The 23,267-nt window shown below is 58.4% G+C and overlaps 1 protein-coding gene across 1 annotated transcript; it reads right to left on the bottom strand.

Annotated features, from left to right (window-relative positions):
- Positions 1 to 429: 429 nt before the first annotated feature.
- Positions 430 to 22,675, bottom strand: LOC134154585 (adenylate cyclase type 10-like). The gene is made up of 32 exons (XM_062601259.1): positions 22,522 to 22,675; positions 21,898 to 22,002; positions 21,462 to 21,500; positions 20,791 to 20,934; positions 20,081 to 20,286; positions 19,534 to 19,630; positions 19,113 to 19,201; positions 18,407 to 18,598; positions 18,042 to 18,163; positions 17,718 to 17,794; positions 17,209 to 17,398; positions 16,353 to 16,405; positions 15,741 to 15,894; positions 14,769 to 14,961; positions 14,247 to 14,333; positions 13,745 to 13,818; positions 12,813 to 12,949; positions 10,967 to 11,092; positions 9,752 to 10,006; positions 8,690 to 9,034; positions 8,176 to 8,227; positions 6,962 to 7,184; positions 6,442 to 6,549; positions 5,895 to 6,073; positions 5,203 to 5,350; positions 4,503 to 4,707; positions 4,328 to 4,424; positions 3,983 to 4,098; positions 2,958 to 3,075; positions 1,821 to 2,016; positions 1,136 to 1,312; positions 430 to 594 (listed from the first exon to the last, which is right to left on the bottom strand). The coding sequence occupies exons 1-32, from the start codon at positions 22,673 to 22,675 to the stop codon at positions 430 to 432; spliced, it is 4,623 nt and encodes a 1,540-aa protein (XP_062457243.1).
- Positions 22,676 to 23,267: the final 592 nt, after the last annotated feature.

Genomic DNA, 23,267 nt, shown 5'->3' with positions numbered 1-23,267 from the left:
AGGAGAAACTCCAACAGGAGAACCAAACTGGCAAAGAGCTGGGCAGAGACGGGCCTGAAATGGCCTGATGCATTACCTGAACCCAGAAGAATGAATACTACTTGGGAACTACTATAGATCTATAGGAATTAACCAACCTCCCAGAGCTTTACCTTCTCTGGAGCGCTTTGTGCCTTATTTATCATATTCCTCACTTGATGGAAGCCTAAATGCTAAGCTCTTCAGAATGCTCAGACTGTTTTGTTTTTTGGTTTTTGTTTTGAGTATTGACCTTAGTAATTGTGTAGGTGTTGGTTCAGTTTGACTCAGGTTGTGCAAACATTGTTGTGGGAAAGGAGAGAACGAGGCAGAATACAAGCAGGGGGCCGAAGAATGATGCTGAGCATATTAAAGGAAGAAGGAAAGGAAGAAGTGCTTGGACTAGCAGTGTCAGAATTTAATTCCTGGAGAAGAATCCTCCCTTTGCAGTGCTGGCCGCTTCAGCAGGTACCTGGAGCTACAGACCTCTGGCTTTGTTTGGTTCAGGTGTGGAAAATGTGGGGCTGTCTTCAGCCACAAATCTCCCAGGCGGCCTTTTCCAGTGAACCAGCACTCCTAAAGGAAGGGGGGGGAAAAAAGGCACAGTGAGAGCTGAGAAGAGCATGTGACCTCCAGAGCCATGACTTCTGCCTGGGAAGGCAACTAAGGCCTCTCTCAGCAGCTTGTTCCATCCATCAGCCAATGAGCCATGCTGCCAAAACCCCTCAGCGAGCAGAAGGAGAGGCAAGGCCAATTCAGACTCAGCACACGTTGACCCTGGCCTCCCAGAGCTGCCTTAAGGAGCAGGGAAAGATTCCACTTCACCACCACTCTGCCAAGCAGAGATGCTGCAAAGGAGCAGCTGCAGGGCATACTGCTTCCTCACGTACCAGTCCAGCCCCACTTGGCAGAGAGAGATCACAGCTGTCTCTACCTTCCTCTTGAGCAGGGCTAGGAGCACCTACCAGCTCACACAGGACTTTGAGCACATGCCCCTGAAGCTCTCGGGGGGCTCTCTCTGGGGGTACCTGCCACAGTACAGTGCAGCCCACCTTCTGCTACAGCAGGCTCAACTTCTGCCTGGGAGGCAACTCAAAGGCACAGGTGAGTAACTTACAGTGCTCATCTCCAGCCAAGTATTTTCCAGCAGGTTGCCATAGTCTTCACAGGCTTGGAGGCCCTGGTTGAGGCACAGCAGGCTCTGCTCTTCATTCCCCAGCATCAGGAAAATGTAGGCTTTCAGGTGGTAGACTCTGGGGTAGAAGACGGGGCTTGTGGCGCACCGAGAGAAAACCTGCCGAGAAAACAACAGAGAGGTACATCAGGACAAGTCAGAGAGCCCAGCGATGGCTTGGCACAGAGAAGGGCGTCAAATCCCCAAAGAGAAAAACCAGCCACAAAGAAAGGAGGAGTGCACAGCTAGCAAGGCTGAGGTACCACACAAATCTCTCCTGAGCCCTGACACCTCCTATGGAGCAGGCATTTCAGCAGGGCTCACTAGCTCATGGCTGAGCAAGGCTCTTCTCCTCTCCTGTTTGGGCCAAGCAGTCCCACAAGGGAATTCTCATGCGCCCAGGAAGACTGCCTTCACCTGACTGCCTTCTTGTCCCCCTCTTGCTGACACCTCTGTTACAGGAGTCTTTAGCCACGTTGCTCCCTAAGCCGCTACCCTCTGGCACTACCCTTACTCCATCCTGTCATGGCTGCTTCTACCTGCACAGGTCAACCCACTGCTGCTAGCAACACAGCTTTCCCCAGAGGGCCCTTGCAGCATGCCCCTCCCCTTCCTCCGCATCCCTTACCCTTAGAGCCCTGCGGCAGCTCTCACGGGCCCTCCACGAGCCCTGCTCCATGTCCTTTTTCAGCACCAGGCTATGGCACTCCAGGAGCCGGCTGCACGCTTGGCTGGCCACAAGGCAGGCGCCAGTGCTCTTCAGCAGCCTCTTGGCCTTTTCAAAGGGCTTCTGGAAGTTGTCCCACTGCCCAAGCCTTGCAAACCTACATTGTCCAGAGGAAAAAAGGAAACACATACGAACAAACACTCAGGCACATTTTGTAGAGATGAGCAAGTAACCAAGAGGTCTCCTAGGCTATAGGCTCCAGCCCCAACCTGGCTTCCAGAGGCAATGCATCCTCTAGGACAAGGAATCTACTGGGGGTGTACTGGGGGGTTGGGGAGCTGAACCGCAGCGTGTTGTAGCTGCTCCTGATAAGCATCACTGAGAGCACTGTATTGTAATCAGGCAGCAGTAGCTCAATTCCTTCTCTCCCGCGTGAACTTGGTGTTCTCGTCTCCCTGCTACATCACAGCTGAGCAGGAATCTACTGCTGTCCCTCCCGACAGGGTCCTCTCCGCTCCCCTTCCCTCCAGTTTGCTTGACCTGTTTATAAACGTGTGCGCATGCGGGTCTGTTTGTGAGCCAGCGGCACTCAGCACTCCCCCACAGTGATGAGCGAGACCACAGGGAAACTGCAAGGACTGGAACCCAGTCCCTTGCAGGCACCCAGGAGACACAAGCCATGCTAGGCAGGAGACTGGGACAATGGCTGCCTTCTCCCACAAACACAGCATTGCTCCAGGCCCTCATGCCCTCCCCGAGCCAAGCTCTTGCACTTAGAAAGCATTCAGCCTGCATCGCTTTCCTGCGCTGAGAGACAGTCACACCAGTCCCCCCCCAACATTCAAGGGGAAAAGGAAGTCTGTGGCTGAATGCCACCAAGGCATCCTTCCCTGGCAGGGCTCCACAGCAGCACAACCTGGGGCTCCTTGCCACCTTGCTCATCCTGCATGGCCCCCTGGCCCCTTTCACCACCGTGCTCCAGAAGCAGCCGCCTTGGTGGACACGGGATGGGGGCATGTGATGAATGCAGAGCTCCCCCTTTCCCGGCCACAACCACTGCCTGGGCCTCTCCCCGCTCAAAGCAAGTCTCCAACTTACCAAAGAGCCAGGGACGAATACAGTCCAAGCAGGATGCTGCTCTGCGCCTGGAGAAGGCAGTTGGCTTCGTTCTGCTCCACGAACCTCCTGCACTCTTCAAATGACTTATACTGCCACCCTGCAATACAAATGTCTCTCAGAGAAGCAGCGAAGCAGCACCTCCCTCCCTGGCCTCACCGTGCCTCAGGCATTCAGAGCAGCAGAAAGCTCCAGCGCAGCTGGCAAAGTTCTTGGCGGGCAAAGCACACACAGAGCAACAAACCTCACAGGAAGCAGGCAAGGGCTGCACTTCTACCCTAGCTCCTCAGGGCTGTTCAAGTGCACAGAACTGCCCTTGAACGCAAGGGCAGAGAACATCAGGAAGGAAACAAGAGAACTCCCAGCTCCCCTGACACCACGTCTTGCCCTTGAGAAATCTGCAGCTTTCTAGCACTGCACAAAGGCACGCTGCCACTGAGCAGCAAGGACAGCGACCCCAGAGCACAGGCTCTTAGGTGCCTCCTGCTCAGGCACATGCCAGCACTGCTAGCCCTGCTTCCTGAGGAGCCAGAGCAGAGCAAGGCAGAGAAGAGCTTTCAGAAGGGGCAATCTCAAAAGACAGCTAGGAAAGAGCATAACTAAAAGCACTGTCAAATTACTCTTGGCTCCCATGTTAGAAACGCAAAAGGGAAAAAAAATAACGAGGATGCAAGCGAAGAGAGAAATGCGCACAGCGGAAAGCTCTGTGGAGGAAATATAAGGATTGCTGGAGGCTCTGGGGTCATTGTTCTACCAGGAGAAAAACTGCTTTGGCCAACGGAACTGTTTCCATGTTTCCAGAGGACAGGGAAACCTGGCAGAACTCTTGTATTGTCTACTCCAGTCTCTAGAAGTCTTGTACTGACGGTGCACTTCTGCTTGTGCTGGGAGGGCTCTGCCTGTTTATACCTTGCACAAAGCCCCCAGCTCTGGCCCCCAGCTCCAGGGGGGCAGCCTTGCCTGCCCAGCAAACAGGCTCTCGGGGGCCCTCCTCACTGAGCACTTACCAGCATCAAGCAAGAGGTCTAAGCAGCAGCAGAAGAAGCATGCCTGCCCAATGATCTCATCTGCTCCAGACACCTGCTCCTCTAGCCTGCGCAGCACTGCCTCACATTCTGGGTACCTGGGGAGGAACACAACGAGCCTCCAGGGAGCCTCTCCATGGGCTGGGAGCCCAGGCAGCACCTCCAGACACTTCCCACTCCCCTTCCCAGCACCTCTCTCTCCCTCGTTTTCCCTTCTTTGCTCTTCCTCCCAACTCCGTCCCACTTTCTCCAGCAGGCCTGTTCTCACCTAAAGGTCCCTGACCCCTGACACTGCGCAACCCCCACTCTCTCCAGCACCGGGATTACCTCATCTGGAGAAACAGTGCCGTGAAGAGGGTCCTGAGAACCACGTAGCCCAGGTCAGGCTTCTGCAGCTCCATGCAGAGCCTCTCAGCACGATAGCCTGGGAAGAGGACAAGCAGACTTGCACCGGCTCTCTCGGCAGAGATGCCTTCTTGCAGGCAGTGGGGGCAGTACCTACCTACGTCGACGGACAGAGGCAGATTTCCCAGGCTGAGGGTCAGATGGGACAGGGCCTGGGCAAAGCTGGCTGTGTTTAATACCCCTCCTCCAAAGAGCTGCACCTCAGCACTAAGCTGCACGGCCGCCCGCCCGTATTGCAGCCACTCTTCCCGGCAGCCCAGGTTCTGGCAGCACAGCGCATATTCCAGGTAGGACAAGAGGACCTAGAAGGGTCCAAACATGACAATGCACACGACTCTGTCTCTCCAGGGCAATTCCCTGGCCTGGAGGGGACAGGCCACAACCCAGCTGCCAGCTTCTCTCTTCTCTTCCACTCTCACAGCGCGCACCCATACGACCAACTCTTCTTCCTACTGCCACTGCTAACTGCAGCCGTGCCAAGACAGGGGCCCCCGGCCTTGCACACCAGCATTATCAAGAGCCACGAGGAAACTACAGAATACACACAGTGGTGCTGCCTTAAAGCCAGAACCACCTCCATGCTCGCAATTAGGAAACAAATCCAATGCGAGGGACTACCCAAAGCAGCAGCAACCCACACCCTCTGGAAGTTCATCCAGAAAAGGGCAGGCACACGCACATCTTTGGGCTCTTCTTGCCGGGGGCAGGCCCTGCTGGTACTCTTGCCAGGCCAGGGAAAAGGAGCCGTGTCAGGGACGGGTCTGCTGCTGCAGAGAGAAAGCACTCACATGACTCACATCCTCGGACTCCTCGGCCGTGTTCACCTTCATGAGTGCTGCCAGGCGGGAGAGCCTCCGACTGCCAGAGGCGCTCTCCAGGCTGAAGAGCTGCCGCAGTAAGGACAGGCAGTGGCTTTGCCGGAACAGCCAGGGGAGCCTCTGCCTCCTGCCACACAAGGGAAACTGCTGGGCCACAGCCACGAGGCGCACTGTGCCAAGTCCCACGGGGCAGGGGAAGCAGGGGGATTGAGGAGACGGCTGCACCTCCTTGCAGAGGGGCAGCTGACGCAGGCACGGCCGCAGCGATACAAGCGGCAGAACCAAGGAGTACCACCCAGGAAACGTGACTGCTAAAGATGGTGTCTTGGCACTACAGCCTAGGCAGGCCAAGCAAAGCTGGCCACTGGGAGGAAAAGTGGCCTTGCACGGGAGGCCTGTGCCTGGCTACAGCCTCTGAGCTTCCTCCCTCTCACAGCTTACCTGCGCTTACGCCGACAGGCCCACCTCCTGCTCCTGCCAGCACACTCCCTTCCCCTCCCCACACTCTGCTCCCCACTAACACCTCCCTGCTCTCACCAACACCATCTCCCATGCCAGCACCCCAGTAGCTGCCCAATACAACCCACAGCTGCTCCACCCATTAGCCTCCAGCTCCCTCAGCAGCTTTCCCTCTGCCTAGAAGAGCCTTTGCTTTCCCTTCTGCGTCTTACCCTGCCTCCTGAGGAACGGAGCAGTCTCTGTTCTTCTTGCGAGAGGCATGCTCTGACTTCTCCAGCACAAGCTGCAAGGCGGCGCCAGTGGAGGTCGTGGGGAATTTCCTCTTCAGCAGGCTCAATGCCTTCCTGATCATTGTCTTCGCCAGCTCCGTTTGTCCCATATGGTAGCAGACCTGCACAGCAGAAGGACTTTGAAGGCAGTCCCGTTCGGCACAAAGCTCATCCCCAGTGCATCAAGCAGCCCCAGGCACAGCTGGGAATCCCGAGCCTCCCAGCTACTGGGAACGCTAAGAACAAGGATACTGGGAAGGCTCCCAAAGGGCTCTGATTCAGCACATAACCAATTGCATGTGTCTGGCGGAATCAAGGCCAGGACCTCAGCTGGTTTGGGCCAGGGGGCAAAGGGGCCCCAGGAAAGCAGGCTGAGAGAAGCTGCAGTGAGGTGGGCCAGGGAGAGCCTGCCCCACCCCACCCTACCCCACAGGAAAGCATTCAACTCCACCCACCGGGGGAGCCCACCAAAACCACCCTGTCACCTTACCTCTCCTTTGAGGCTCAGCAAAGTGGCTTCTTCAAAGCAAGCAAGCGCGTTTCCCTTCTTAGCCACCAAGGTCCTCAGCACTTCTGCTTTCTTCAGGTTCCGGAAGGCCTTTGAACAAGCACACAGAGAGCAGCTGAGCATCGCTGCCAAGCCTGTCCCCAGCCCCAGCACTCCCAGGTGCCTCCAGCATCTTGCTGAGGAGGCCTGCATCTGCCCCTGGTGATGCCCACCCAAGCACAGTCACGCTGCCTCTCACACCACGTGCACAAGCACTCCTTTGCACCACCTCCTGGGAGGTGCACCTTGCACCAAGGGGCTGCTTCACAGCCCTGTCTCTCTTGCCACAGGAGAGGCAAACAGGAGGCAAACGCTGGGTCTCCCTCCCACCAATTCATCCCCGAGTCCCCACAAAGGCAGGCCCCCAGGCAGGCCCTGTTGCAGTGGGGAAATGGGCTTGCCCAGGGCAAGGCACTTGAGAGGACTCCACGGGCAGTGGGCTCTGGCAAGCACGGCAACTCACCAGGTAGTTGTCGGAGACGTGCAAGTAGGCAGCCGCACCCTCCAGCAGATAATAAAAGGCTCTGGCGTCATTGCCCACTGCCATGTAGTGCTGAGCCAAGGGCACAAGCACCAAGTCCACAATAGCCTTGCAGCTGCAGGAACACTCCACACCCTGCGTCCAGTGGGTCTTGCTGGGCACCTTGGGCATCCATTCGGTCTTAGCCCGAAACCGCTTTGCCGCTCTGGAGACAAGATCACGGAGAAAGAAGACACCAAAGCACACACCAGCATCACCAACACTGCTCCTTCAGCCTACGTGAAAGACACGTTCAAGCACAGCACGATACCACATGCATGAAGGCACCGCACGGGAGCCGTGGGTTGCACAGCCTTCCCAGGCGTGCCGAGGGAGCTCGCTCAGTCCTTCTTTCTACCCCACACAACAGTGACCTGCACCCAGAGTTCCCTAGGCCCTCCCAGCTTACAACCGACACCACTGACTCCGGAGCAGGCTGCAGCCCCCCATCATTGCTATGAATTCCCCCTGTGCTCCTTCCTCCCTTCTGCTCTCACCTTCTCTCCTCCCTCAAGACCTTTGGCTCTCCCCGCATGGCAAGCAAAGCCAGGACAACTCACTCACACAGCATACTTTGGCAAGATTTGTTCCCTGACATTGCGGGCCCATTGACCAGTATATGCTGGGCACTCTGAGGAGCCCTGGGGCCCCAGAGCACAGGCACAGTGGACTCAGGCAGGGCAGAACCGGCATGAGAAGCAACAGCTCCCCTTTTCAGCAATGGCAAGCCATTCCATTGGCCATAGCTGTAACAAAGCGGCAGGAGCACCGGTCCTGTTGGCGCCTTTGCTGCCCCTGCTCTGGAGGAGCACTGCTCTTTTAGGCAGGCAGAGAGACCAGCTGGCCTTTCTGTCCCCTTCCACAAGCCACCCTGCCTCCAGGGGCTGCTTTGCCCCTGCACAGCTTGCAACACTGCTCTCTAACAGCTAGAAAGCCGGGGCTGCTCCACTCCAAACCACCATCAGCACTGGGATCCCAATGGCTTCCCCAAAGATACGCATCCCCATGGCCATCTCAACCCAGCTGCCTCTCACAGGCCTGCTCTTGCCAATGCTAGACTCACAACGGGCAGCCCAAGCTGGCAACTCCGCTTATCTCCTCTGCACACCCTCACCCCACTGCCCCCAAAAATCATCTTCAAAACCTTGGCTCCTCACCGAAAAATCTCCTCCAAGCAGCTCTTCTCTTTTGGTACACCACTTGAAGCATCTGCAAAGAAAGCATGGCATTAAACACCTCCTCACTGCACATGCCGTAGAGCTGCTTCTTGCCATTCTGTAGCACCGAGGGAGGAAGAGCAGAGCCAAAGGCACTGGCGGCAGCTCCCTCTCCAGCTCCTTCCCTGACATCTGCCTCCACTGTGGGGCTCGACTCCAGACTTAACCCAGCTTCACCAAGTGTACTAGACACACTAGCTAATACACCTCAGCCGGCTGAGCCATGGGCTGCCCTCCCGTAATTCTGGGAAAATGCAGGTGGACACGCAAGGGGAGAAAGGCGCTGCGCTGTGGACACATCATCGCTGTCATTGTGGAGCTGTGCTCAGTGGAGAAATGAACTAGTCCTACAACAGTATCCGCCTTGCACTGGAAGCATCCCCACGCTTGCGTGAAACAAGTGTGCAGTAGGAGTGGGCAGGACCCAGGCTCCAGAGCAGGGCACACGGCATACCCGTAGAGGCGGGGAGCTCGTCCGACTTCATCTCCTTGCTGGTCGCCAAAGAGGCCTCCCAGTTGCGCCAGGAGCAGTCGCTGCCGTGCTCTTCACCGCTCTCGGCCTCCTGCGTGCTGCCGAGGGCCAAGCGGTGGAAGGCAACAAAGTCGCCTCCCCTGCAGCACTGGCACTTGTGCGCGTGCCTCTCCAGGAAGGCCGCACACTTGTGGTGCAGGGCCACCCTCTGTCCCTTCGGCCACAGCTCGTACGCAGCCTCCTGCAGCAGCGGGGCGCAAAAGGCCAGCACGCCAGACTCCAGCCTCGCCCTCTTCTTGCTCTCCTCCATGGATGACTTCTGCGCATCTGAAAGGCAATGGGGCTTCCCATCAGCCAGAGCTGGGGCCAGAGCTGGGGCCAGAGCTCACGCATGCCATAGCTGCACCATGAAAGACAGGCCTTGGCGTGGGCCCTTGGCAGGAAACCAGCGCTCCTGCACTCAGAGCCTCCGGGCCAGACAGCAAAAGGGCCCACCTTGCCTTCCTCACACTAGCACGGCCAGCGCAACAGGCTGCTGGCCTGCTCTCCCTGCCAACAGGCTGTGCAGCTGCGCCCCAGGCAGCAGCTGGGAATGCTGCCAGCAGCAGAAGCAAGACACAGCCAGCTCTTTCTGCCCACTCTGCAAGACACTCCCAGCCTCCTACACTCCCCCGGCACTAGGGGACAATAAAGATCAACGCACACAAAATCCCTCATCTGCACACAGCGGGAGGCGGGGTCAGCAGGTCAGGGCTTTCATACTCCCTCTCCTACATGGGCTATGAGCTGCGCTTGCAGGCAGGGCAGCAGAGGGACTCGCAGCACCTCACTACAATATTGCCCTCCAGCACAAAGCACAAAGCACAGGCTCCTCGGAAATGGACTTGTCAGAGCTTTTAACAACCCATCCCTAACTCCCCGGGGTGCCATGAGCATTACACACCTCCTCCGGGCAGGGAGCATTCTCTGGGGAGCCCCACCAGGGACACAGACAGCGGCAGCAGCAGCCTGCAGTGCTCCCAGGCTCCCCTTACCACCTCTTACCGCTCTCTTCCTCCAGAGAGGTGCCTGACCCCTCGGTGGGAACACTGCTCTCTTCTGCCCCCTTGGCAGCATTCAGCCACTTGAGGATGTTGCATCTCACCAGGGCATTCAGCGCCTTGTTCAGCTTGGCCCTGCTCCACCCGGGAAGGATGTGGAACAGCAGCTCCGTGCTAAACAGCGGCCCTAGGATGGCTGCACACTTCAGAACCATCTGCTCCGAGGGCTTCATGCTGTCCAGCTCAGCCAGCGCAATCCCTGCCAAAAGCAAGCCACACGTCTCTCCCTTGCCCACTCCCCACCATCACAGCCTGCATTAGCTGCAACACTCGAGAGGGTAGATTCTTCCCTAGGGACCCAGCCCCTTGGACAACTGCAACCCAGGGCACGTGTCTTCAAGATGCCTCTGCTCCTGCTTGACTCACAGGAAGCAAGGACGCGGGAAAGCAGAGATGCTCAGACGAACGCTCCCCCACCACGGATGAGCAGGGCAGCATCCAGCACATGCATATGTCCGGGCATGCAGCTTGCCAGCTCTGCGCTCTATTTATGTCCACAGGGCACACAGACAGAGAGCTTTTCCTGCACCGCTGAGGCCAGCTCAGAGCTCCCCACAACCCCACACTTCCCTTGGTCACACAAGACTTTCCCCTTCTTGGACAAAGCAGCTGCTTCAAAAAGAACACTTGGGCATGGGGGACATTTCTGCCACCCGCATTCGGACAGGGCTTGGCTCGAGGGCAGCCATGCTCATTCACAGCTTCCCATCAGCACCCCCTAGAAATGGGGCGATTTCTGGGCCAGCCCAGAAAACAACAGCCAAAGAGAGATTCGCAAGAGGCTTTGCTTGGGCTTCAGTGCCTTGAGGCCTGCATGAGCAGGAGAAATTACAAACAGAACAATGAGGTGCGAAGCCTAGCTCAAAGCTCAATCGGAGCCATGACAAATATCCCCTGGCAATGCATTTTCTCTTGCTGAGAACAGTCTGCTCCCAATACCTTCCCTTCTCCGCTCCCTGCCCACCCCCCCCTCTCAGAGCAGACAACGTGCAGGTTTCTCTGTGGACAATCCCACGGCACCAAAGCAACCTGCCCAGCAGAGTCCCAGAGGGGAGAGGCTCAACTCTGCAGCACACCGAGGCCCACACTCTCCAGCTCATGCCCTGGCAAAGGCACCCAGCACTGCTGCCAGCTGCCACAGCGCGGCTCAGCCCCTCACCTTTCAATGTAGGGGGAAGTACAGTGTTCTGCAGGGTCACAGCCGGTCTCATGGTGCACACCCTGCGGTCCTTCCCCGCGCTGGAGCTCCGTGCTGCTGCGATGGTTGAAGCCTCCGTTACAGAAGCTGAGCGGCACAAGGGAGCAGGAGAAAGCGATTAGCAAAGGGAGACAATTCATGTCATGACTTCCTGCTTGCAAACACTCCAAAATCCACCTCAGCGGGAACAAGGCCTGCCTCAGGTGGGCTGATGCACTTGGCCTGCACCAAACATGCTCGCTAAGACGAGCAAAGCACTTCCCTTGCATACCTTTGTTTCATAGCCTTTCCCTAACATTAGCTATTGCCAGGCAGTTTCCCCAAACACTCCCAAGTCAAAGGCTCCAGACCTCCTGACTGGGGAGGCAACGCCTCAAGGCAGAAGGCAGCAGTGTTGCTGTCATCCCAGAGGCAGGCACCTTGCCAGTGCAAATGCAAAATCGGGGGTCACTCAGGGATGCTGCCAGAGCCGTGGCAAGCTGGTCGGCATTCATCCCTAGGTCGTGTTACCACTGCCGCCTTCACTTAGTAGCACCTTTGGGGGCCTTCACACTTTGGCATTCAAGTTCCCAAGGCCTGTGCCTCACCTCTGCTGGGTTTGATGTCAGACTTCTTGGCAAGTGACCTTCTTTGCCTTCTGCCCAGGGAAATACTCGCACATTCCAATGCCTCTTAAATAACACGCCTACATCGGCCAGAGAGCAGAGTTCTCCAGGGCATCCCAAGAATTTGGGCGGTGACTCAAAGGGCCAAAGAAGGGATTTTCCACAGGTCAGACAGCAGCACCTCCGACGTCCCCATGAAAATCCACCCGCGTGGGGCATGCTACAGGCAGAAGCAGCATGCCCCGCTTTGTGCCTAGCCGGGGTCTTGTGTTTAATCTCTCGCTCTCTTTAGCCAGAGCATGCCCAAAGCCAGCCTGCGGTCATGCTGCTCTGCACCTGCCTGCCCTCGCCCCGCACACGGAGCTTCGTAAGCAGCTGTGCTCAGGGACAGAAATTGCTCTTTCCCACCCCTTCAGGCAGGCTTCAAACTACGCTTTGGCCTATCAGGCAGAGGAGAAGGACAGCAGGGGCTCACAAAAGCCAGAGTTCTCAGACCACCTGCTGATGAAGAAGTTTCTTCTAACCAACAAACACGGTGTGCGGCAGGAACATAAAGTGCACCAATGCCGTATACCCATATAGAGAAGAGCCTGACCCCAGCAGGAGCTCTCCTTGAAGCAGCAGACCAGGCATTGTGGACTCCAGGCATCCATTTGCCTTCCCTTGCCCTCAAGTGTTTTCGCTAACACACTCAACTCTTCAGGCCCTCTGTCTGGTCCTCTAAATGCCTCCCACCACACATCCCTCAGCTCCCTCCAACCTCAACCCTTCAGCATTCACCCCTAGCAGGCCTTACAGCACCTGGCACCATGTGTCACTGACGGACTCAATCCAGCCCTGTGGCTGTGCACAAGGAACATTCCAGCCACAGGACTCAGCACACTGGCCCAGAAGAAGCACCTGTGTTCCTATGAGTTCACGACAAGACCAGCACTCATTTGAGTGCAGGCAGCAGCTCTGCTCCTCCTTTGAAATTGGCTGCCACAGCACCCTTACTTGTCCTCTCAAAGACACCAGAACTCCCCGGCCTCGGCTTTGGCTGTCCCAGCAGCAAGGCCTGTACAAACCCACACCTGATCCATACCACGATCTCTATGGCTGCAAGAGCTGACAGTGCCAAGTTCACAGAGGAAGCCTCGGGCAAGAATGCGCTGGGGAAAATGCACCACAGCAACTAGGCAGTCAGCCACAAAGGTGCTTACTGAAGAGGCTCTCCCACTTGTCCTCTCGTTTCTCATCCTTCCCCAGTGGGTGGAACAAGAGCATGTCATGGCCAAGAAGGTAGCGCAACAGTTCCTCACAGTAATAGGGGATGCCGTAGCTTCTTTTTGTCAGCAACCTGCAAAGGAGCACATCCAGCACTCACTGACACAGGCAAAGGCAGGTCAGGTGGGTGCTGAGCCACTTGGGCAGAGCACAGAAACCAACGTCTTCACCACAGCTCCACCTCACTTCTGAAAGGGCCACGACTCCCACGGGCTTTGGCGCCTGAGTCACCCGGAAGATACAGCCTTTGCTGGAATCCTCGGGAAAAGCAGTGCAGATAGAGCCCCAAGCAAGCCTTGTCCTTCGTGTCCCCAACAGCCTCGATGCTCTACGGCACCAGTGAGAACCTTTGCCCCGGTGAATCACCCCGCAAAGCCTCACCACGCAGACTAATGCCTTTGCCTCCCCTGAGCCATGCCAGCATGCAGGACCACTTCCTTCCTGCCTTCCAGTGCAACACAGAAGGCTGGACACCTCCTGTGCTCTGTGCCAAGGCAGCTGCCCACTCGCAGCTCACGACTGCCAGTATGTCCCACTGGCTAGAGGCACTGGCCCTCCTAGAAGCTCTGCACTGCCTTTTCTAGGGCTTCATTCCCTTTGGCTCTCTGCACAGCTTCAAGCCCTCAGCAAGAGCTCACAGGCCCTGCCTGTGACTTACGTCTCTAGATCCTGGGGCAGGCTGACAACTCCAAGCGCCTGGCAGGCTTTCTGCACTACAGCGGAAGGCTTCAGCTCTCCCAGACGAACACAACTGGTTTTCTGCAACTTCAGGATGTCTACGGCAGCTTGGCAAAGCCTCTGTCTTCTTCAGTGACTGGCAGTGAAGCTCATCACCATGAAGATCAAGACATCCCTGAGCACGCTCCACATCAGACTCCAGGAGGGAGAGTCGATGCAGTGGGCGTTGTCGATGACAAATACAACACCATCTTCTTCAACAGTCTGAAACAAACAGCTTGCTCTGCGGGGATTCTGATGGGTTCTCAAGTAGCTTCCATAGCATCAACTTTGGCCTCTTTCTCTCCCTCTCCAGACAGAGAGGGAGAGAGAGAGACGGAGAGAACGCTCTGAAGCCTCTTTCCTCTCCCCAGCTACTTAGGCATGCAGAATCTTACTGACTTGCACTTTCTCTGAGACTTTAAGGCCTCTTGTGCAAAGTAGGACAGAAGAACCTTGTTGCTCCTCCCGAGCACGTGCCCACCAACTTTATGGGAGGAAAGGTATCGGGGGTATGGGCAGGGGTGCTTGGGCTCTGAAGGGTAAGGACTCAGGTACATCGTCCTCCCGCCAGCTCCCACCACTCTCCTCCTGAAGCCTCCGCCTGTGGCATTGGTGTCTTCCTCTGACCCACGAGGGAGAGGAGAGCTCACCTTCTGGAGCACTTTCTTCAAAACCAACTCCAGCTCCATTTGCCTTTGAGTGCCACTCATCTGGGAAACTGCCGTTGAGAGGGGAAACTGCCCAGAAAAGCACAGTCATAGAGAAACAGCCTTCCAGGGCTCGCAGCACACCTACCCACCACACAACACCAACCCAGCAAAATGCCTCTCCTGGCCTCACCATCAGCCCTCTCCCCAACACAGCTGCAAGGAGACAACGCAGTGCAGATACCCCCGGGAGCTGAGAACAGAAGCCCTCTGCTTGTTCGCTTGTGATGGCAGCCCCGGGAGGCAGTGCACCACTCACACAGCACTCAGCTCAACACAAGGTCATCAGCCCCATCTCCAAGCTGCTCTTCAGTGCCTTTTGCCCACCGCGCTCAGGAACAGAAGCCTGCGCTATATGACCCTGCTCTTCCCTCCAGGCAGCCAAGCGACTCCCCACCAGAGCCTCCAAACTACAAAAGCTCACAAGCAGCCCTTTGCCAGGGCCAGAGAGGGCCTCGCTCTCACCTTAACGAGGAAGACGTCGTTGAGGAGGCAGTAGCTGCTCTCTGCCATCAGCCCTTGGAGCTTTGCCTGCAGCACAAGCTGTCTGGCACTGCACGATTGACATGCCTGCAGGCCCAGGGCCATGGCCAGCACCATACGGAGGGCAGAGTAGACCTGCTTCAGGTTTAGCTCTGTCAGTTCCACGGCCACTACCCTGCCACGCAAAAGCAAAAGGGACCGAGATTCAGAGAGCAACGCAAAGAGCTGCAGACTTCCAAGGCAAAACTGTCAGAGAAGAGGCACGTCATCCAGGGCTGTCTGCAAGGGAGCTCTGGACACACAGCCCCAGACGGACTCTTCTTCCGCACACCTCCAAGTGCTTCACAGAGGGCCAAGCTTTTCCCGCGTCTTACAAGGAAAAGCCACAGAGGGGCAATGGCTGCCAAGCCCCTGGCAGAGCCACCACCACACCCTGTGTCTCCACAGCTCTCAGCACCTCCCCCTGCACAGCAACTTGCCAGCTGAAGAAGCAAGGGCTGAGCAAGTTGGGCCTTTGTGTTTGAATGCCACAGCTTTGCCATCTGCCTCCTATACTACGGGAAGGCTTGGCCGCCCCAGTGGCCTTTGCGGATAGAAGCCCAAGGGCAAGCAGCCTTTCTCTGGCAGCTCCACCACACCACTCCCGCCTCCCCCAGCATCTTTCTTCTCTTTACTCTCCAGCTGCATGAAAAGCACGCAGCTTGGGCTCTTGCTAGCCCTTGTAGCCTGGCCTAAGTTTGCAAGAGCAACAGCCCTGGCTCCACAAGCCACTTCCAGCTCCCGTGAGACATAGTAGGAGAGCGTGCAGCTGCTCCATACCAGCGGCTCCAGGAGGCTTTTCAGGGATGCTGCAGGCCAACGGCCAGCAGCACTAGCAGAGGGGCTCGAGGATGCCACGAACATCAGTGGATGGGCAAGGGAAGTGTCCCACGGGTAGCGCTCCAAAACACTCACCTGTGGCCAGCAGCCTGGCCCAAAGATGCGAGCTCAGTGAGTAAATGGCTCTTTCCAGAGCCAAGCACACCCTCAAACGCTAGGATGCTGCTTTCGTGACAAGTCCTGTAGGCTTTCAAGGCACTTTCAAAGAGGGCAATCTCCTCCTTGCGACCTGTGAAGGCAGACAAAAAGCAAGCTGCTGTAGCGAGCTCAAAAGCCAACAACCTTGGGCAGCCTTCCCTCTTGCTGCCACTGCACCTTCCCTCCACCGCACCTGCGAGCCTGCCCGCACCCAGGGCTCCTTCCCACCCCAACAGCTACAATTCTGCAGCTAGGCCTGCCATAGGGCACTCACAGTCCCATCTTCCTGCTGGAGCCTGGGAGCAACTGCATTCCTGAAAGCTCCTGACACGCTAACGGTGCAGGAAGGCAGGAAGCACTAGGCGTCTCACTCTGATTCCCACCTCCACTTCTGGCCCAACTCCAACCTTACGAACGAGCTATGAGCCCAAACCTGATAGCCACTGCAGGCCACACCATCCCTTGCAAAAGCATCTCCATTCCCAGGCTGGTACTAGCAGCTCCCAAGGGCAAGAAATGGGTATACACAAGAGCAAGGCATTCACCTACCGAGCAAGGGGCCGTACTCTGACCTCTCCTCCATAAGATCCAGGCCAAATACGCTAGCAGGGGGAGAGAAAAACAAAAGTCAGTGAAGGAGGCAGAAGCTGGAGGACAGAGAGTCATGCGTGCAGCTGAGGACACACTCTTGCCTACCCGCTCTTCTTTTGAGCATAATGGCAGCCTGCCCACGCTCCCACCACCAAAGTTCACGCTCATTCAGCAGAGAGTGCAAACACCAAAAAAGCACAGCAAAAACTGCCAGCACATGGAAGCCCAAGGGCTTCTGACCACACTGGCACAGCACACGCTATCAACGTGCAAGCAACAGAGGCCAAAACATCATCCAAAGAGAACCTACAAGCCTGGCCCAGAGGAACAGCTCCAGTTTCACCAGCAAGCAAGCAGGAAGACAGGCCCGGCCACCCACACTTTCCCAGGGGACCAGCATGGAGCAAAGTGCTTTCCAAGAGCTTCCTGCTCAGAAGCTGCCAAGATAATACCCCCTGGGTGGGTCACAAGTGCCACTGCATTGCCACTTGTGTGCCAGCAAGCAAGCACAGGGCAGAAAGCAGAGTTGCAGGCCCTCTGGGCAGGGGCTGACAGGCCCCTCTGGGCCTACGGACTCCCGAGAGCCCTCTCCACCCCTACGCCATCACTCCTACTTTCCCAACAGCAACAGGCACCAAGGTGAACAGGCAAAAAGCATGGCCGTGCTATGGCTTTCCCGCTGCCCAGCCACAGTGGTGGGAGGCCTGGGGAGGGCAGCAGCTTGGCCTCTTTCTGCACAGCTCCTCTTTTTGCCCAAAGCTGCACCCTGGGTGCCTCCACGCCCCCAGGCAGCCTGCTCAAAGAGCACACTCACAGCTTCTGCGACATCCCCAGGTACTGATAGACAGTGCCAGGATCGCCAACCCCCTTCATCTGGGCCTTCGGCAGCTCCTTGAAGTAAGACCGGGGCAGCCGGGATGCTGCGTAGGTCGCCGCATCGCAGGACACCAGCCCCGGGTAGTGCTCCATCAGCCGGGCAGCCAGGTTCACCTTCTGGCCCATGACTGCCACAGAGAGAGAGCACGCGTTGACGTCCTCAGGAGAGCAACCCGCACCACCCTTCCAGGCTGCCGGCTGCATCCCCCGCAGCACAGGCCAGCACAAAACCCTGCTGAGCACGAGCGAGAGCAACAAGGAGGCTCACAGCCCGTCCCCCGTCGTACGGCGGGACCCGCTCCGCCTCCGCCGGTCCCGACGCGCCACCGCAGGCCAAGCCCTCGTCCTGGCCCGGCGCCCAGGGCCCACAGCTTCTTCCCTGACACTCTGCCTCTTCCCGTCAGAGACGCGGCCCGGGCACCCGCTCCGCAGACGGACACCTCGTACCTGTGTACTCGTGCCTGACGCGGTGGCCGACGACTCCGCAGAACGCCGTCCCGCTGGTGACCCCCATGGACACTGCCCTGAGGCGCAGGCAGAGCAGCAGGGATCAGCAGCGCCCGTGCGCAGTCCTGCCTGCCCACCGCCGCCCCTTCCCCACGTCCCCGCGCTCTGCCGTCTGCCCCGGCAGCACAGGCCTCGGGGACTGGCAGAGCCCGGCAGCGGACACGCCAGCTTGAGCGGGCTGCGTGTGCAGAGCAGCCAGGCGCTCTGGCACCCCTCCGCACCCCCCGCCCCAGGCCGTCCCAGGCAGCATGCCTCCCCACTCACTCGATTTTCCCCAGCCTCCCGGAGCAGGCGGTGGAGATTTTAATCGCGCTTTCCAAGGCGCAAACGCTCTCGCAGGGCAGCTTTCCTCCAGGGAGGCCAAACACACACAGCAGCGTGCAGCCCTGCCGAGGACAGAGACAGCACACCTTGCCGCAACGCCTGCACCAAACCCTTCCCGCCCTGAGACTCCAGCCTCCGCCGACCGCAGCAGAGCTTCAGGGCAGCCCCAGGACACAGGGTACCGCTCCCAATGCCGAGGCAGAGCTGCTTCTCCTCTCCCCACCGAGCGAGAGACAGAGCCGCTTCCCTCCTCTCCACCACCACCCTCGCCCTCGTGCGCGGGGGCACTGCTCCTCCACACTCACCTTATCAAACATGGAGATTTTGTTGATTTCGCCCTTGTGAGGACGGAGGATCTCCGAAATCAGCACGCTGCTGTCCTGGATAGCCTTGCAGATTTGCGTTAGGTTGACCTTGGCAGCAAACTGCAGCTTCACAAAGAGGCAGGTGACCGGCCGCAGCTCGGATAGGCACGCCAGGGGCTGTCTGTCGTCAATCTGGAAGACAGCAGCGGGCCACCTCCACCAGCCAGCTCGCCCTGGGCGCTTCCTGCCTGCAGCAGATACCAAGGCAGAGCGCACAGAGCGGCAGCAGCGGGCGCTCTCAGAGGAATGCAGAAAGCCTCCTCGCAGCGCAAAGCAGGCGTCAGCCTGCGCGAGGCAGATACGCAACGGTGCAATGTGGCACTGGGCATGGATGGACACAAGGGGCCACCCTCAGCAATGCTGTCACCGCTCTGGAGGCATCCCTCTCTTACCCCAGGGCCATGGCCAGAACAACACCAGTGGAAAATGCAGAGGGCAATCCACCCCGCCCTCACCCTCGGCGCTCTCTGCAGGAGCACACAGTCGGCAGGTTTCTGGCCCCTGCAGCACTCCCTTCCCCGGTTTTTGCATACGGGGGCATTTTCTTTGCCTTACCTGCTGTCTGGAGAACTGCCGCTCTGCAACACACATCTCCTTCTCCCCTCCCTCTCCCCCAAAAGGCACCTCCCAGCACTCGTGGCCATACCTTGCGCAGGACACTGGCTGGGATGTACTTCCTCAGCACCTTCCCCTGAGCACGATGAGGGGCCAAGGTAACAGCAGGCCTCAGGACGCCTACGCAAGGAAAACACACGCGGTCACTGGCAGCAGGGCGCTACGAGCCTGGCTACGGGGGCCTCACAAAGCAGGGGCTGGCACTGCAACTCGGGGAGCAAGATCCTCCGCCCTTTGCCCGTGTGTTCCTCTTGCAGGTGCTCAGCCACAGCAGTCCCCTGGAAGCAGCAGGAAGCAGCCAGTGCCTCTGCTGCAGCGCAGCTGCGCCCCAAGCACAACCACTAACTAACTGCAAGGGGGAGAGGGCAGAGGCCAGGCCCCAGCAGCCCCTCCGCAAGCCAGTCCCCATCTTTCTGGGCAGGCACAGAACAAGGCAAAGCCAGGGCACTCACCTGGCATTTCCGGAGAACGGCAGTTCAGCTGGGCTCGTGTGAACTTGGAGAAAAGGTCTTCGCGCTCCGACACAGACATCCGCTGCATGCCTGTAACCTGGAGGCACACGCAGCAGAAGCACTGCCATCGGCCTCCCCAGGAGTCCCAGGGCACGCGTCCTATCCTCCCTCCATCCCGCCCTCGCTTCCCAGAGAAGAGGAGGAGATCCCCGTGTAGCAAAGCCACCTTGCTGGATTTGCACTGGGACAAACGCTGGCATCAGCAGCACACAAGCCGCGCAGCCATCAGCCACGCACCCCCGACGTCTGCAGAACACCGCCACAACCCCAGCAGGGCCAAACCCTGACACTCCCTCCTGACCCCACCGCAAACCCAGCAAGCACAATCCACAGCTAACCCTCTGCTGGAAGGGCAACAGCTACAGCTCTCCACCTCCGCTTTACAGCTACAACCCCCACAACGCCCATCTCCTCAGCCTTCGCACACCTTCCTCCCTCACCCCCAGCTCCAGGTGCTCCAAACAGCTCTAGAGGCCATCTCACCCACCTTCACAGCTCCTTTGCCTTTCACTCTCTTGCTCTTCACCTGGCTCTGGTTACAGAGCTCCCAGCAGCTGGCTGACAGGATAATATCACTTGCACTTGCAAGGTTTTGCGCCTGCCAGACTTCACCCACGGCCTTGCCAAGGATCAGGAAGTGCTGCTCCTTGCGGTCTCCCACAGTCAGCAGCGACATGTGCCCTGCAGAGATCCCTGGGGAGAGACAAGCACGACTGAGGCGCAGAGCACTTGCACCTCCGCAGCCGCCCGCAGCGGCAACTCTCCACAGGCTCCGTTTCAAGCTCAACCCTGGAGACAGGCTCCTCTTCTCAGCTGCTTCAGCTGGAGGCACCCATCCTTCATTACGGAGTCCAGCTGGAGTGTCGATGGGGGAGGGGGTACAAAGCGGGGCCTGCCAACAGAGGGGCCTGAAACGGGTGCCTAGAAAGAGGCACGTGAAGCTGACACTGACAAAGTCTTCACAGCCACAGCACCCCAGAGGCCCAGCACACCAGCACCTTTGCTGGCCGTCTGCTCAGGGTGCGTGCAGGCAGCTTATAAGCGGCTGCCTGAGAGCACACAACAGCCTTCCAGGCAGAAGGTTTCCACTGGCCCCACGAGGGATCACCACCTCTCCCCCAGGCGGAAAAGCACCCTGTGGCGCTGCACAGGGCCATGGAGCCACACACGGCAGAGCTAATCCAGCACACCCCGTACCTATCTTCAGTCGGAGCTTCAGACCCACGTCTGTGTCACGGACGCTGTACTTCTCCTGGATTTGCCGGCAGCACTGCAGCACCAGGCTGATGGTGTCTCTCAGCTGTGTTTCCCTCACTCTCCACAGCACCAGTACAGCATCCCCTGCAGAAAGCAGGGGAACGGGGGAAGGCTCTCGTGAGACCTGACGCTCCCTGAGCTGCACCCCCTGCACGGACAGCAGGAACCGGCAGGCGTGCTGAGGAAGAGGCACTCGTCGGAAGGCCTCCTCCTCAACTACAGCTCTCTGGCACAGGGATGCCTTCCCCTCCCCCAGGCCAGCTACAACAGCAGCCACAGAGGATGAAGGTGCACAGTGTGGCTACAGGAACTCTGGCACCCCGCAGCCGGTCCCACTCAGGGCAGAGGTGAGAGGCCTCTCTCATCCCCTCCTTCCTACCATGCTGCCTCAACCCCCAAGCTCCCAGGCTGCCTCCCCAACACCTCCACACCAGCCCTGTCCCACTGCAGCTTCCCGCTTGGGGCCTGCGATGGCAGCTCCCCAGGAGCACCTGCGTGCCAACAGAGCCTCCCCTCTGGGCTTTGCCAGCTCACAGCTCACTCTGTCCTCTCCCCTAGCACGCCTCTGCAGTGGCAGCAGACAGAGAGAAGTTTCATTTAGAAAGACATACCTGCAAACTTCAAGATGTCTCCTCCAAAGCCCAGCAGCTCTGCAGGCGAAAGAAAGCAAGAGAAGAGTTGCCTCTGCACCTTCTTCAAGCAAGCCACGGAAGCAGCCACTCTGCTGCCCGAGCAGCACAAGGGCAGTGGTGCCTGGTGGGGTACCATTCAGGAAAGCACAGCTCCAGCCCCGCCTCTACACTGCTCACAGGCACCACAGCACTGGTGCCTACGGTACTGGGCACTGCCCAAAGGAGCTAGTGAAGATAACACACCCATTTCTCAGCACCAGTGTCCCCCATCACAAGAGCCCACCTGCTCTCGGTGGCCCTCGGCGCCCACAGAAACCCCCAGCACGCGCAAGGAGGCTGCCTAGCGCACCTCTCTGCTCTCCCAAAGAGCAGCCTCATGGCACCGTCCCAGACAGTCCTGCAGAACGGCACTTACCCTCCACAATGTCGCCCATGTAGTCATTGAGCGTTTGCGTTAGCTCGTCCGCACCCCGCTCGAGGCTGACGCTCTGGCTAAACTTCTCTGTCAGAGCAGTGAAACCTCAAAGAGGCACAAACAGGCACAGAGGAATCAGCAGGTGCCTACCTGGCCGCCAGCTTCACGCTCCCACCTCAGAGAGCGTGCGCATTACATCGTGCCCTGACCTGGCTTGTGACAACAAGCCTGCACCACCCAAGAGAAACCACCACTCTCGCATTGGCCACTGCTCCCGGCAGCGTGCCTTCTCCCACACCACACAGCCTGGAGCAGGGGCCCCTGGCCCACGCGCTCTTGCAGCCCGTGGAGGAGTGCCTAGCACTGGGTACCTCTGCTGAGCCCAACTAGCCAAATCCCGGCCTCTTCCAGGCCTCCCCTCTTTTGGAGCCCCTTGTTCCTCCTGACGTCAGCCACCTCTGAGCTCTACTTCCCCCAAAGTGGAAGATGGCAGCAGCAAAGAGGCCTCCTCTGATGCATTCTACACCAGAGGTGGCACCGGGGCTCCCAAAGGCCCAGAAAGCCCCAATGCCTCGTGTCTCTGACTTCTTCTCAACCCCCACCCTTCACAAGCCTTGGACCCACCTGAGACGTCCGCAAAGAGCAGTACTCCATGAAAATTCTGAACGCAACGGGCTTCGTGCCTCAAGTCCTCAGATAAAATGAGGTCGGGGACGTAAGCAGCTACTTCCCCGAGTTCTGAGCAGTGCTTGGACCTTCTGTCCCAGGCACAAGACATCGTCAGCGCCCTTGGGGTACACAGGGTACCTCAGGAGAAGACGACCGTGCCCAACAGGGAGCAGGCTAGCACAGCACCATGCAGGGTTGCGCAATAACCCGGGGCCTTGGGAGGGGCTGCTGGCCCCCTGCCACCAAGGGGCAGGTCACAATCAGCCGGCAGTGACATCGGCCACACGTCACCGATTGCCTCTGTGCTGTCATCAGACAAGTGAGCCAGCTAACAGGGACAGCTTCTGCACGTCATCGCTGCCCTAGCAACTGCAGCACGCAGCGGGGCACGTCCTAGGTTGTTCTGTTGTAAAGAGCAAGTGGGTCTTTTCCAGGGGGTGGGGGACAGAGCAAACCTCCAGGCACAGGGCTCCTGGCGGAGGCCAGGAGGAGATGGACAGGGCTGCACCAGCAGCACAGTGGACGGGCACATCAGAGAGGGGGAGAAAAAGCTGAAGGACGCGGCAGGAGGCAGCTCCAGCCCCCTGCTCTGCGGGAGAGAGCTGTGTAAAGCTTCCACGGCGCAGGGACACCCCCTCACGCTGGGCACCCCAGCTCACAGGCAGCCCAAGGCTCACTGCTCCCTACGGGAAGGTGAGCCG

This window comes from Rhea pennata, unplaced genomic scaffold (genome assembly GCF_028389875.1).
Source record: "Rhea pennata isolate bPtePen1 unplaced genomic scaffold, bPtePen1.pri scaffold_32, whole genome shotgun sequence".
Taxonomy (NCBI): domain Eukaryota; kingdom Metazoa; phylum Chordata; class Aves; order Rheiformes; family Rheidae; genus Rhea; species Rhea pennata.
This window is presented reverse-complemented; position numbering and strand designations above follow the sequence as displayed.

What these genes read in the sequence shown, in the direction of transcription:
- LOC134154585 (XM_062601259.1), bottom strand. Translation starts at nt 22,675, where the DNA reads ATGTCTTGTGCCTGGGACAGAAGGTCCAAGCACTGCTCAGAACTCGGG. An exon ending in CAGCCAGTGTCCTGCGCAAG is followed by an intron (nt 18,599 to 19,112) that starts GTATGGCCACGA and finishes GCTGTCTTCCAG; the next exon opens with ATTGACGACAGACAGCCCCT. An exon ending in AAATCTCCATGTTTGATAAG is followed by an intron (nt 18,164 to 18,406) that starts GTGAGTGTGGAG and finishes TGTCCTCGGCAG; the next exon opens with GGCTGCACGCTGCTGTGTGT.